Source organism: Ursus americanus, chromosome 12, assembly GCF_024610735.1.
Source record: "Ursus americanus isolate L20-20 chromosome 12, mUrsAme1.1.p, whole genome shotgun sequence".
Classification (NCBI taxonomy): domain Eukaryota; kingdom Metazoa; phylum Chordata; class Mammalia; order Carnivora; family Ursidae; genus Ursus; species Ursus americanus.
The window spans coordinates 43045086-43060635 of record NC_142138.1 but is presented as its reverse complement, the minus strand read 5'-3'; the positions used below and the strand labels follow the sequence as shown (position 1 = coordinate 43060635).

Below are 15550 nucleotides of genomic sequence, written 5' to 3'. Positions count from 1 at the left end.
CATTTTTTTATGGTCATTTTGAAAATTTATTTTCATGGAGAACATATATTAATTAATATATTCCATTTTTGTAGGTCAGGAAGAGAGGCCAAAAATATTACCATCAGATTTAAAGATAACTAATGAAAACACAAATTATATTTCACCAACACAAAAATTCCAGTTTGCCTTTTCCTCAAATGAATATGAAGCAGGTGATCTTAATTTAGGAGTAGCAGGTAACAATGACTTATCACATGTTCCTGGCAAGCTGACATATGGTTCTTCTCAGAAATACAAAAATCAGATTGGCACTGAGATAGCGCCTGAGAAAAGTGTTCCAGATAATACAAAATTAGTTAATTTTGCAGAAGACAAAGGAGAGAGCACACCAGCCTTCCGGAAAAGGTAATTAATTAAATGAAATACAGAATATTTAATGATAAAGTTGAGTATTTATGGTATGTCCAAATGTATGAAGTATGATAGAATCTAAATGAGAAAAACATCAACAACAAATAGGGTTTGCTATATACCAGATGCTCTATTAAGTCTGGGATTCTAGTCATAGGTTCTTGCCTTCAGAGAGCTATAGCTTAATGGGGGAAAGACAAATAACTAAAATAATTGATTAAATACTTTATGGGGCTCCTGGGTGGCTCAGTCGTTAAGCTTCTGCCTTCGGCTCAGGGTGTGATTCCAGAGTCCTGGGATCGAGCCCCGCATCTGGCTCCCTGCTCTGCTGGGAGCCTGCTTCTTCCTCTCCCACTCCCCCTGCTTGTGTTTCCTCTCTTGCTGGTTGTCTCTCTGTCAAGTAAATAAATAAAGTCTTTAAAAAAAAAAAACACTTTATAGTACAACAATTATTTTGATGAAGTATACAGTTAGAGCGAAGGTCTCAAACTTTTTATTGTCAGGATCCTTTACACTTAAAAATTATTGAGGATTCCCAATAGTTTTTGTGTATGTGGGTTATGCCTATCAATATTTAACCATATTAGAAATCAAAACTGAAAAAATTTAAAATGCAAACAATGCTTTAGTGTAATATTATGAAAATTGTTTTGATCCCATGAACTCTCTGAAAGTCTCAACCATCCTTTGAGAATTGCTGTGACAGCATATCACATGGGGACCTAATCTGTTCTGGAGCATTAAGGAAGGCTTTCCTGAAGAAGTGGTACTTAAACTTAACCTTGGGGCACCTGGGTGGCTCAGTCGGTTAATTGTCTCCCTTCTGCTCAGGTCATGATCCCAGAGTCTCAGGATCGAGTCCCGCATCAGGCTCCCTGCTCAGCGGGGAGTCGGCTTCTCCCTCTGACCCTCTGCCCTCTCGTGCTTTCTCTCTCTCACTCTCTCTCTCTCAAATAAATAAATAAAAGCTTTTTTAAAAAGACAAAAAACTTAACCTTAAGGAGGAATAGAATTAAACTAAGGGCAAATAAAGGAGAATGCTCCAGGTGGAAGGAATAGTATGTGCAAAAGACCTAAAGCAGCACAGAGCTTGGCTTATTCTTAGAAAATTTCCTTTTGTGTAAAATCAGAGAGAATGCAGAGAGGTAAGGTTTGGAGAGGTCAAGTCATTCAGAAACATGTAGGCCATGATAAACTTTGTGCTTTTTCTTAAGGCACTGTTTCTTAAACTGTGACCTGTGGACCCACTGTAACAGAATCACATGGAGTACTAGTTAGAAATTTGGATTCCTGGGTTCTACCTTAGGCCTGTTGAATCACAGCCTAGATAAAGGTGGGGAGGGGACCCAGGAATTGTCATTTTTAACAATTTTTCTAGATGATTGTTATGCACACTAAAGTTTGAGAGCTAGTGTTCTAAGGTTCTGCATTTTAAGTAGAGGAGTAAAATTAGATTTTTTTTTTAAATTCTAGAGTCTATTTTGGCATCAGTGTGATGAATTAGAAGGGAGCTAAAATATGTTATGAAAGGTCACTTAGAAGGTTTTTTTTTTTATTAATCTAGGTGAGAGAGAATGGGAGACCGATGTTGACTGTGGTAGCAGGAATGAGAGAGTTCAGAGTGATTTAGGAGATAGAATCCCATAGGACCTAAAGGATTATTAGATATGACACCTGATTTCTAGTTTTCTGACTTGATCCAGAATGATGAAGGATGGTAGTGTCCTTTCATGATGCAGAAAACTATAAAGGAAGAACAGGTTTTGGGGAAGGTAATGAGTACAGATTTGGACATGTTGAGTTTGAGTACCTATAATGTCCAAATAGAGAACTGGATGTATGGGTTTAAAGATTCAGCAGAGATCTAATTGATAGTTTTTTTTTTTTCCTCTGTGACATTAGAAGTGAGGTCATATGTGGAGTTTGAGGGGGAAAGTGAAGGTATTGAGCAAGTATGAGAAGAGTGGAAGAGATTATGGAAAATGGGAAAGTAATCCAGTTAGAATAATGGTAGGATTGTTGGGCACTCTAAAGCCCAGTTGAGGTTGATGTCTATGAATTTCTTTATAACAGTTCTATTAAGATATTACTCAGGGCGCCCGGGTGGCTCAGTCGGTTAGCATCCAACTCTTTGTTCTGGCTCAGGTCATGATTTCAGGGTCGTGAGATTGAGCCCTGCATGGGGCTCCTTGCTCAGCATGGAGTTTACTTGAAATTCTCTCCCTCTTCCCCCTCCTTGTCCCTCCCCAGTTCACACTCACTCTCTCAAATAAGTAAATAAATTAAATCTTAAAAAAAGAGATATAACTCACATATAAAATTCACTCTTCTGAAGTATACAATTCATTGGTTTTTAGAATATTCACAGAGTTGTGTAATCATCAGTACTATCTAATTTTAAAACATTTTCATCTCCCCAAAAGAAACTCTGTATTCATTTTTGATCACTCGCCTTTCCAACTCCTCTCCTCATTTTCCTCCCCTCTCCCCAGCCCCTGGCAACCACTAATCTTTCTGTTTCTATGGATTTACCTATTCTAGACTTTCATATAAGTGGAATCGTACAATGTCTGGCCTCTTGTGTCTATCTTCTTTCACTTAGTGTAATGTTTTCAAGGTTTATCCATATTATGTCATGTATCAATACATCTTTCTTTTTATGGTCAAATAACATTCCATTGAGTGGACAATACATTTTGTTTATCCATCTATCAATTGTTGGGCATTTGAAGTGTTTCCATTTCTTGGCTCTTATTAATAATGTTGCTGTGAACATTCATGTACAGGTTTTTGTGTGAATATATTTTTTTTAATTGTTTGAATTTATGCCTAGAATTGGAATTGCTGGGTCATATGGTAACTGTATACTTAACTTTTTTGAGAAACTGCCAAATTATTTTCCAAAATAACTGCACCACTTCATAATCCTACAAGCAATATGTGAGGGTTCCACTTTCTCTACATCTTTGTCAGCAGTTGTTATTGTTCATCTTTTTTATTGTGGCCATCCCAGTGTGGTATGAAGTGGCATCTCATTGATTAGCATTTCCCTAATGACTTATGATATTGGGCATCTTTTCATGTGATTTTTTGGCTAGTTGTGTATTACCTTTGGAATAACATCTATTCAAATCCTTTGCCTGTTTTTTAATTGGGTTTTCCATCTTTTATTGTTGAGTTGTAAGAGTTCTTTATATATTTAGGATAAAAGTCTCTTATCAGTTGTATGATTTGCCAATATTTCTCCCATTCTCTGTGTTGTTTTTCACTTTTTTGATAATGTCCTTAGCAGCACAAAAGTTTTAAATTTTGATGAGGTCCAGTTTATCTAATTTTTCTTTTGTTGCTTGAGCTTTTGGTGTCATATCCAAGAAATCATTGCTTAATCCAAGGTTGTAGAAAGATTTACGAATGCATTTCTTATAAGATTTTTATAGTTTTAGCTCTTACATTTAGGTCTGTGATCTATTTTTTTAAGGATTTTGTATATTTATTTATTTTAGAGAGAGAGAGTGCATGAGGTAGGGGAGGAGCGGAGGGAGAGGGACAAGCAGACTCCATGCTGAGTGCAGAGCATGACACGGGGCTTGATCCCAGAATCCTGAGATCATGACCTGAGCCGAAATCAAGAGTCGATGCTTAACAGACTGAGTCACCCAGGCACCCCTATGCACGTTTGAAACTCTCTGAACTCCCATTATATAGGGGTTTTCCTTCATGGTAGTTTCATTAGGTAGGCATGATTGATTAAATAATTGGTCATCAGTTATTGAACTCAATCTCCATTCCTCTTTCTTCCTTGGATGTCACAGGCTGAAAGTTCAACCTTCTCTAACTAGGGTTTTTTCTGACAGTTAACCCCCATCCTGAAGCTATCTAGGGGTCCTGTAAGCATCACTTCATTAGCATAAACTCAGGTGTGATTGAAAGTTTTGTCATGAATAACAAAAGATGCTTTTTTTTTTTTTTTAAGAATTTATTTATTTATTTGACAGAGAGAGAGACAGCCAGCAAGAGAGGGAACACAAGCAGGGGGAGTGAGAGAGGAAGAAGCAGGCTCCCAGTGGAGCAAGGAGCCCGATGCGTGGGTCGATCCCAGGACCCTGGGATCACGCCCTGAGCCGAAGGCAGATCCTTAATGATTGAGCCACCCAGGCACCCCACAAAAGATGCTTTTTATCACAATCTTTACACAAGCCTTACTATCACACAGGAAATTCCAAGGGTTTTAGGAGCTCTGTGCCAGGAACTGGGAACAAAGACCAAATGTATATTTCCTATTATACTAACTAGGAAACTATCTACTAAATAAAAGTTTTATTTCTGGACTTTCAGTTCTATTCCATTGACCAATATGTCTGCCCTTATGCCATAAGTACATAGCCCACACTGTCTTAATTGCTCTAACTTTGTTGTAGAGTTCAAATTGGGCTGTGTGAGTCCTCCAACTTTGTTCCGTTTTTCAAGATTTTTTTTTTTTTTTTTTTTTGGCTTCTCTGGGTTCTTTGCATTTTCATATGAATGTTATGATAAACTGGTAAATTTCTGCAAAGAAGCCAGCTGGAAAAAAAAAAAAAAGAAGCCAGCTGGGATTTTGATGGGGATGGTGTCGAATCTGTAGATCAACTTGAGGAGTATTGCCATCTTAATAACATTAAGTCTTCTAGTCTATGAACATGGGATATCTTACCATTTGTTTAGATTTTCTTTAATTTCTTTCAATGATCTTGTGAGAATTTCAGTGAACAAGTCAAACTTATTTTGTTTATTTTTAAGTATTTTATTCTTTTTGATGTTTTTATAAATGAAATTAAATTTTTTTTTTCAGATTGTACATTGCAAGTATATAGACATCCGCAATTGATTTTGGTATATTTATCTTGTATCTGCAATCTTGCTGATGATGACTCTCAGTTTTATTGTTTAGAGTGTATCATCTACCTAACTGCTTTTTCCATTAGTGTTCCCCTGCCCAGCTCCAATTATTTTAAAAAGTAGATAGATTCAACTAGGATTGAGGTTTTGCAAGATGAGTATGTTAAAAGGATAAAGAGGAATAGGAGTGTAGAATATCAGTAAAAGAGTAGTCAAAAAGATAGGCCATGGGATCTAAGTCCATTAAAGGTAGACGAGAAAAGAGAAGGGAAGATAGTTTGGGAGAAAATAAAGAGGTTCATTATGGTAAATTTGTTTTTTGACCTCATTGGTAGCTTGTGTAAGCAAGCTAAAAGGATAAGAGGCTGTTATGATATATCGGAATGATTGATTTGAGAGCAGTTCTTGAGAGGAGGACAGTGTTTAAGATCAGAGAATAGGTGAATGAGATTGTTTGAAGGAGAAAGCCACTGTAGATGAATGCCTAAGTAATGGAGAGGAGAGGATTTTGAAAATCCTCTTGACATCTATACTTATTTAGTATTTCTTATACTAAAATGATTATTGAATAATATTTGGGAAGTCGATGCTGTTACTGACAAGAAGCCACAATACCTATCTACATGGGCCTCTCCATACAGTTGCTTGTGTATTCTCATGATGTAGTGGCTAGCTCTTCTGAGTGTGAATGATCCAAGAGACCAAGCAGAAGTGACAGTATCTTTTATGACCTCCCCTTGGAAGTCATACACTTGTACTTCTGCAATACTCTGCTGGTCATGTAATTCTGTTCTGACTCAAAGTCCTAATTTGAAAAGGGTGTGAATAGCAGGAGACAGGTATCATTGGGGCTGTCTTGGAGGTTGGCTTCTACAAATGACTTTGAGTTTCTGAAAAGTGAAAAGACATAATTCAGTGGTAAATTTATCAAGTTGTATTTTAGGGGAATGCTTAAGTTTTATGTTTGAATAAAACACAGTCTGTGGACATTTTTAAAGGGTCGAATTTTATGCTAGTTTTTCCCATTCTAAACAGCTGTTACAAGTGCAAACATGTTTTGTTTTATTTTTTTTTTCAGATTATTTAAAATATCTGACAATATACATGAGGATGTTAATTCTAATGACAGTACAAACTTAGACTATCCTATTGGCTCAATGAAAATTGCCCCAACAGAAATGAACAAAGGGGAGCCATGGAAATGTAGCAGTAGTAAGCAGAAACATCAATATTCAGACATTAACCTATTTACAGCAAGCAGTACTTTTTCTGCTTCTGAAATCAGAGAAGACATATTCAAAGCACCAACTTTTTCACTTGCATCCCAGCCTCATGAAGTTCAAGGTAATTCCTTGCTTTTTCAGTTGATTTTATAACAGAACAAACTTGTCTGTGTTTCTCAGCATAAGAAAGAATAAAAAAATAATAAATTTGAGTAGATTATCTGTGTCCAGTTTCTGCATTCCCCGATCATACTGCATTTTTTAAACTATGATCTAGGGTGCCTGGCTGGCTCAGTTGGTACAGCATGTGACTCTTGATGTCAGGGTTGTGAGTTCAAGCCCTGTGTTGGGCGTGGAACCTACTTAAAAACATAAAAAATGAAATAAACTATGATCTAATATTTAACTGTGCTCTTAATTAAAAGTTATGCTAGTTTAATTGAAGCTGCTTATATGGAAGAAATTAAAAATACCTATATAAATATGTAGAATTTTTTTTTAGGGGTAATAGAAAATGATTTAGATTCCTTGAAGGCTGTCACAGAAATCCGTATCCTTTAATTTATTTTACTACAGCAGCTTTGTATTTGAAATCATAATTCGTAAGCATGTTATTTCATTGTATCTATGTTTATTTTATTGACAAAGAAAAAGAGGGAAAAGTGAATCTTTTGGGTCATGTGAGTGACCCAGTATGTGTGTGTTAGTCAGTGCTGCTCAAAGTGTGGTCTGCAGACTGGTGCCAGTTTGTGAACCTCTTGTTACCAGTTTGTGACAAGATAAGTATAGAAATGAGTTTTGTATTATTGGCTGAATTCTGAGCATATTTACTTAGATACAGATAATTTCTTATACTTTGGGTAAGGATAGTATATTGGAAAGACATGGGTAGGGGAAATAAATGAGAATGGGACATTCTGTGGATTGGGGATAGTTTTATAAATCTAGTATTTTTTAAATGAAATTTGCAGTTTATACCTATGATCTGATTTACATGTCTGGGCATTTCCAATATAAATATTTTGAGTACGTATGTGTGTTCTGGAGGTAACATCCTCTTTAATTTTCTGAGACCTCATATATGTCTATAAACAGTGTACTTATTTTTTATTGTAATCCAGCAGCTCTATTATGTGACCATTTCCCTATGACCTATGAACTCCTTGAAGGGAAGGGCCATCCCTTATTTATCTTTCTATCTCTAAGTACACTGAAAGGCAGGTAAAGGAAGTTGTTCTGGCAAAAGAGTAACCATGAGCTAGGATGAGGGTAAAATAGTGTGGAATATGTTAGAAAGATCAAGCATTCCAGTTTGTCTGAAATAAAAGCTATGATTACAGGAGCTGTAGGACATAATGATTGATAGGTATTTTAGGATCAGGGTATTTAATGCCATGGATACCAAGGTCAAGAGGTTTTGTTTTTGTTTTTGCTTTTTTTTTTTTTTTAAGATTTTATTTATTTATTCGATAGAGATAGAGACAGCCAGCGAGAGAGGGAACACAAGCAGGGGGAGTGGGAGAGGAAGAAGCAGGCTCCCAGCGGAGGAGCCTGATGTGGGGCTCGATCCCATAACACCGGGATCACGCCCTGAGCCGAAGGCAGACGCTCAACCGCTGTGCCACCCAGGCGCCCCTGTTTTTGCTTTTTAATTTATTAAGCAATGAGGAGAAACCATGCAGTATTTTGAGCAAGTAAAGTTATGTCATCAAAAGCATGCTTTAGGAATATGGAATTAATGACTCAAAGCTGGAGAAGGCTCTAGACTCCATAAAAGTTATTGTCTCTTTGTCAAAACAGAAAATGAATTCCTCCTGAGCTGGAGGAATCTAGGGGAGAATTATTCTAATCCTGGGTACTCAGGGGACTGAGACCATTCTGAGGTATGGTTAGGAAATATTTGCCTGACCAATCATGAAAAGTTGCCTCCAATGCAGACAACTGAACTAAGTTAGAATGGGGGGAGGAAACAATAGAAGGTTATACATGATGATATCATAACTTCAGATATAGTCAGCTTTTAGTGCTTCTGTTCAGCATGGTGTCTCAATCCTGCTATGCTTTCTTGCTATGATTAAATAAGGTTGGAACATAAGAAATAGGTTAGCTTAAACAGTTAAAAGCTAGTTTCATTATCTGTATGAGGGGAAAGTCTTCTTATCCCTTACTGGAACTGGCCATAATATTACAGTAACTTTTGAAGAGTTTTCAAGATTTTCATGCTATATTAGCTTTGCTGAAATAGTTCTATTGTTTAGGTCTTTTAGTTAAGAATATCACCTAGTCTTATGGTACATTGATTTGTTGTTCAAAAAGTTCCTTTGCTGTCAAACTCACAGAACTGCTACTTTTTATTATTTCTAAGTGTGTATTTAAAGTGGAAGGCTATGGGGCGCCTGGGTGGTGCAGTCGTTAAGCGTCTGTCTTCTGCTCAGGGTGTGATCCCGGCGTTCTGGGATCAAGTCCCGCATCGGGCTCCTCAGCTGGGAGCCTGCTTCTTCCTCTCCCACTCCCCTGCTGTGTTCCCTCTCTCACTGGCTGTCTCTCTGTCAAATAAATAAATAAAATCTTAAAAAAAAAAAAAGGCCTTTGGTTTAAAAAAAAATAAAGCGGAAGGCTAAATGCTTTTTATGATAATTTGAGAGTTTTGGAATTACTTGGACACAACTTATTTTCTAATTCTTTTATAATATTTTATTGTATTTGAATCCTCAGGACAGTAGAAGCTTGGTCAGATTGATTTTGCTATAGAAATCTTATTTTCAATGCTGCAGACATTTTCCTACCTGTTATAACATATAATTGCAGTGACACTGCTGAGTGTTGAACAAAAGGAAAAATTTGATATCAAGTGTTTATAGTGATGATAAATGATGTTAGTAGTTGAGTTTTCTCATGAGCTGGAAAACTAATTCTACAACTACTCTGAATCAAAGATTCATTTTTGTGAATGTAAATTGATATGGAACTACCTAATGAGAGAAAAACCAGCATGATGGCCCACTTGTGGGCTTGTTACAAATAAATATTTTATAGGAAGAGACATATTTTGAAGGAAAAATGAGATTCTTTCAAAAGATTGATGGATTGACAAACTCAAAATCACACTTTTGTTTTGGCACAAATATTCTGATACTCTGCATAACTGAAAGTAAAATGAAGATTTGTGTATTATCTGCTTGATTTGATAAATGCAAACCTATATTAGTTGAGTGCTTACTGTGTGCTGGGCACTGTTCTAGGTATTTGGGATATGTCAGTTAAGAAAACAGATAATGAATGAATCCTTGCCCTTGAAGAGTTAACATTCTTGGGATGGGGGTAGGGAAGAAGACAGATCTGAACAATTGTAACAGTGTATAAATAAGTCATATAGTATGTTAGAAGGAAATGAGTAATACGGAAAATGAAAAAGTAGAACAGAGTAAAGGAGTTTAAACTGGGAATGCTGGAATTGAGGGCTCAAGATTAGAATTAAGTAGAATAATTTGTGTAGGTCTTCTTGAGAAGGAGAGATGTAAGCAATTGAAGAAAGTGAAAGAGCCAAGGAAATAAGGAGGGAAGCAGTCTAGGCAGAGGGAAGGCCTTATAGCAGGAACATGGCTGGTTTTTCTGAAGAACAGAAGAGTCCAATATAGCTGGATGAGATTAATCAGAGGCAAGAGTAGGACCTGAGGTCAGAATCACAAAGATGGAGGGGAGAGGCAAAATCATGTAGGGCCTTGTAGTCATTCATATGCTTTGAGAGAAAGCGGGCAATTTGAGCAGAGAAGTAATATGGTCTCATTTAACCTTTTAATGAGATCCCTTACTACAGTCCATCAATTTTTGTATATGTTCATAAAAATATAATTGCTTAAATAATTATGTATTTGTATTCTCAGATATATTGTTTTATGTTTCCTAATAGATTATAACAGCCTCCATTGTAAGAACTCACTTTCTTCTTTATAGCTTTCCACAGCTTTCTAAATCCAGTAATGTAGTTTGCATATAGTGTTTAATAGAGGTAGTTGGTAGATGTGACTCAGACTGAGAAGAACACCATTTTAAGTATAGATATCTCCCAAACTGACAATAGACTCTCACCTTGGAGAGGGGACAGTTTATTCTTCACATCTCTTAATGTTTTTGAGCATTCTTACAGAGGAAGGACCGTTTAAGTTCTTATAGAACCGATATGCTGATAATTGCAATTAAATCCACAACTTAGTATGACCAAATTATTGAAAACAAAGGGGTTCAGGATTAGGTGACCAGAAACACATATCAGCTAATGAAACACAATCAAATTTTAAAAGTTAAAACAGTTAAAAGTGAAAAGTTAAAAAGTGAAATTGGGAACTTTAAAGGAGATATAAAAATCAAATGGCCTAGTCAACATGAATAAGAAAACACCACTCTGCAAAAGATAAACTATACGGGTAATTTTGATATACTGTCACATACGCAACTTTCTGCATCTTTTCGATCAGATTTAATTGTCAAATTATAACCCTTATATAAACCTTGTTTCTGTATAGGGACTTTACAAATTCTTTTCAGAATATGGACTGTTCTTGGGGACTGAAGTAATTTCTGTTAATTTCTCCCCCCTCCTGGCTTTATTGAGGTATAATTGACAAATAAAATTTTATCACATGTATGATGTGATAATTTGACATACATATGCATTATAATAGGTTGCCCCCATCAGGTTAGTTTCCACCCTCCATCACCTTCCATGTTTACCTTTTTTTTTCAGTTATATAATACAGTGCTATCAACTCTAGTCACCAGGTCATACATTAGATCCTCAGACCTTATTAATCTTACAGCTGAAAGTTTATACCTTCTTACCAACCTCGTCTATTTCTCCCATGTCCCCAGCCCCTGTCAACCATCATTCTACTCTGTTTTTATGAGTTTGACCTTTTGTGTTTTTTTTTGAGTCCACTTATAAGTAATACTATGCAGTATTTGTCTTTCTCTTTCTGGCTTAATTCATTTTGCATAATGGCTTTCAGTTTCATCCAATTTGTCAAAAAAGGCAGAATTCCCTTCCTTTTTAAGGCCGAATAATATTTCATTGTGTATGTATGCGTGTGTGTGTGCGTGTGTGTGTGTGTGTGTGTGTGATATAGATATATATACATATATATATCTATATATCACATTTTCTTTATCCATTTGTCTCTTGACAGACACTTAAGATTATTTCTATACCTTGGTTATTGTGAATAATGCTGTAGTGAACATGGGAATACAGTGATCTATTTGAGATACTGATTTTGTTTCCTTTGAATATGTACTGTGGGGGCACCTGAGTGGCTCAGTCTGTTAAATGTCTGACTCTTGATTTCAGCTCAGGTCTTGATCTCAGGGTTGTGAGTTCAAGCCCCACATTGAATATATACCCAGAAGTGAAATTGCTGGATCATAAGATAGTTCTATTTTTAATTTTTGAAGGAACCTCCATACTGTTTTCCATAATGGATGTACCCCTTCATTCCTACCTACGGCATACAAGGATTCCCTTTTTTCCACATCCTCACTAGCATTTATCTTTTGTCTTTTTGGTAAATGACATCCTAACAGGTGTGAGGTGATATCTCATTGTGGTTTTAATTTTCATTTCCCTGATGATTAGTGATGTTGAGCACCTTTTCATGTGCTGTTGGCCATTTGTGTCTTCTTTGGAAAAATGTCTATTCAGATCCTTTGCCCATTTTTAAATTGGGTTATTTGTTTTTTGCAATTGAGCTGTATGAGTTCCTTGTATATTTTGAATATTAACCCCTTATCATATATGTGGTTTACGAATATTTCCTCCTATTCCATAGGTTGCTTTTTCATTTTGTTGATTGTTTCCTCCGCTGTGCAGAAGCTTTTTAGTTTGAAGTAGTACACTTGTTTATTTTTGCATTTGTTGCCTTTGCCTTTGGTTTTAAATCTAAAAAAAATGCCAAGACTAGTGTAGAGGAGTTTATTCCCTATGTTTTCTTCTAAGAGTTTTAGGATTTCAGGTCTTAACGTTCAAGTGTTTGAACCACTTTGAGTTGATTTTTGTATATAGTGTAAGGGATCCAGTTTCATTCTTTTGCATGTGGATATCCAGTTTTCCCAGTACCTTTTATTGAAGAGGTTATCTTTTCCTAGTTCTTGGCTCCTTTGTTGAAAATTTATTTACCATATATGCACAGATTTTTTTCTAGGCTATCTATTCTGTCTCTTTGATCTAGGTGTCTAGTTTTTATGCCGATACCATCCATTTTTTGATTACTGTGGCTTCTTAACACAGTTTGAAATCAGAAAGTATGATGCTTCTGGCTTTGTTCTTCTTTCTCAAGATTGCTTTGGATATTTGGGGTCTTGTGTAACTCCATATGAATTTTAGGATTTTTTTTATATTTCTCTGAAAAATGCAGTTGGAATTTTGGTAAGGATTGAATTGAATCTGTAGATTGCTTTGGCAGTTTACAGTTTAGCAATATCAGTTCTTGAATCCTTGAATATGGAATATCTTTCCATTTATTTGTGTCTTCAGTTTCTTTCATCAGTGTCTTATAGTTATTGGTTAAATGTATTCATTAGTAATTTATTTTTGATGCTATTGTAAACGGGATGGTTAACTTTATTCCTTAGTATTTTATTTTTTGATGCTATTGTAAATAAGATTGTTTTCTTCATTTCTCTCTTTGATTTGGTTGTTTGTGTATGGAAATGTAACTGATTTTTGTATATTGATTTTGTATCCTGCAACTTTACTGAATTTGTTTATTACTTCTAACAGTTTTTTGGTGGAGTCTTTAGGGTTTTCTATATAATATGATGTCATCTGTGAATAGAGACTGTTTTACTTCTTCCTTTTCAATTTGGATACCTTTTATATCTCTTTCTTGCCTAATTGCTCTAGTTAGTATTTCCACTCCTATGTTGAATAAAAGTGGTGAAAGTGGGCATCCTTGTCTCTTTGCTGATCTTAAACAAAAGCTTTCAGCTTTTTGCCATTGAACATGATGTTAGCTGTGGGCTTGTCATATATGGTCTTTATTATATTGAGGTACATTCCTTCTTTAGCCAGTTTCTGGAGAGTTTTTATCATGAAAAGATACTGTATTTGTCAAATGCTTTTTCTGCATCTATTGAGATGATCATATGATTTTTATCTTTAACTTTTTTTTTTTTAAGTAAGCTCTATGCCCAATGTGGGGCTTGAACTTACAACCCTAAGATCAGGAGTCTCATGCTGTACTGACTGAGCCAGCTAGGCACCCCAAATCTTTAACTTTTTAATGTGGGAGTATCATGTTGATTGATTTGTGGATTTTGAACCATCTTTGTATTCCAGAAATAAATTCCATTTGACCATGGGTGTGTGACTCTTTTAATATACTGTTGAATTTGGTTTGTTAATGTTTTGTAGAGGATTTTTGCATCTATGTTCATTAGGGATATTGGCCTATAATTTTCTTTTCTTGTAATATCCTTACCTGGCTTTGGTATCAGTATAAAATAAGTCCCTTAAGCTATCTTCATTTTTTTTCATTCTTTTTTCATTTTGCTCCTCTGATTGGATTAATTCCATTGCTGCATCTTTGAGTTCATTGATTCTTTCTTCTGTTTGATCTGTCTGATGTTGAATCCCTAGGATTTCTGTTTGGTACTTTTTTATATCTTTTATCACTTTGTTGAAATTCTTACTTTTGTTTATGCATTGCTTTCCTGACCTTGGTGAGCATTTTTATTGGGTAAATAACTAATTGGAGATTTATCTTGTTCTTTTGTTTGGAACATATTCCCATTTCCTCATTTTCCTTAACCCTCTGTTCTGGTTTCTACACATTGGATAAAATATCTACCTCTCCCAGTTTTGAGCCTCATCAATTAACCTAGCCCAAGCTCCTAGTTGCCTTTCAAACCTTTCTGATTGCCCAACCCACTGTCTTTGCTCTTAGTGGCTTCTAGTAGTTGTGCTTAAATGTATCAGTGTCCCAAAGGGGAGGGTTGTAATTAGCAGCTAGGTGAAGGCTGATTAGAAACCAGAACCTGAGGTAGCAGCTGAGAAAGTATGCAGTGAAATCCTTTCCAGGTAGAAACTGGAGATGAACACTTGCTGCTTCCTCTGCAGTGACCCTGAATGTGTATATCTGTAGAGGAAGTCGGGGGGGGGGGGGCGTTCCTGTGCCCATTTAAGAACTGCTCATTTGTTTTCATTAGTTCTGTGGGTCTCATGAATGTAAACTCTGTTGGCTTACAAAGGTGGGGGCTTATCCTGTGGGTGGGAGCCTTAAAGGTCAGGGATCTAGATATGTGGTCCAAACTCTTTGCTCCTCAGGGAGAAGCTGGGAGTTGGGAGTTCCTTTCCAATTGTATGGTGCTGTACCAAGGATGGGATTTAGGGTAAGAGTTGTCTCAGACTTGCCTACGCATTTCATTGTGGGTATTTTCATTCACCCAATGTGTAGGAGTCACTTAACTAATTTCTGGATTTTTCTCAGAATTGCTCCATGTGTAGCTATATATTTGGTGCATCTGTGGGAGGAGGGAAAGTTCAGGAGCCTCTTATGTTGCCACGTTGGTCCCTCCCTCTATATCTATTAATTCCTTTCTTGTGATGTTAAAGCCTCATCATTAAATATTATCAAAGTAAATATTGATTAATTGAATTTTTAAATTAAAAGTAACCAAAAAATTAATTAATTAAAAGTAACCAATTCTTAAAATTCTGAAATATTTGACTCCTTAATGCTGTTCTAAGCGGCAATATTTAGAAGTATTTTCAAGGAATTCCCATATTTCAACTATGTACAGTCCAAAGCCTTTGATGATGTAAGTATTTTATTGTGATTTTTACTTATCTGCCTCTTTTTATTTTATTGTTCGTTCTCTAAGGGCAAGGACTAGATCACATTCGTTTTTATGTTTCCAATGCCATGCTCAGTGACTGGTACCTTATAGGAACTCAAAAAATGCTTGGTAATTGAGTGCATGTGACTTTCATAGGTGGGTTTGTATATATACATTAGATTTATAAAATCTCTCTGGAAGCTAAAGAAATTATTTTCGTCTAGGTCTAA

At 35.9% G+C, this 15550-nt stretch overlaps 1 protein-coding gene across 2 annotated transcripts in view; it reads left to right on the top strand.

Annotated features, from left to right (window-relative positions):
• HFM1 (helicase for meiosis 1) overlaps positions 1–15550 on the top strand; it is a 102374-nt gene that overhangs the window by 8444 nt on the left and 78380 nt on the right. For both annotated transcript variants that reach the window (XM_087866100.1, XM_087866099.1), the window contains exons 4-7: positions 75–387; positions 6347–6612; positions 6994–7041; positions 15232–15302. In XM_087866100.1, the coding sequence (XP_087722226.1) occupies positions 75–387; positions 6347–6612; positions 6994–7041; positions 15232–15302 (698 nt within the window). The remainder of the gene's footprint in view (positions 1–74; positions 388–6346; positions 6613–6993; positions 7042–15231; positions 15303–15550) is intronic.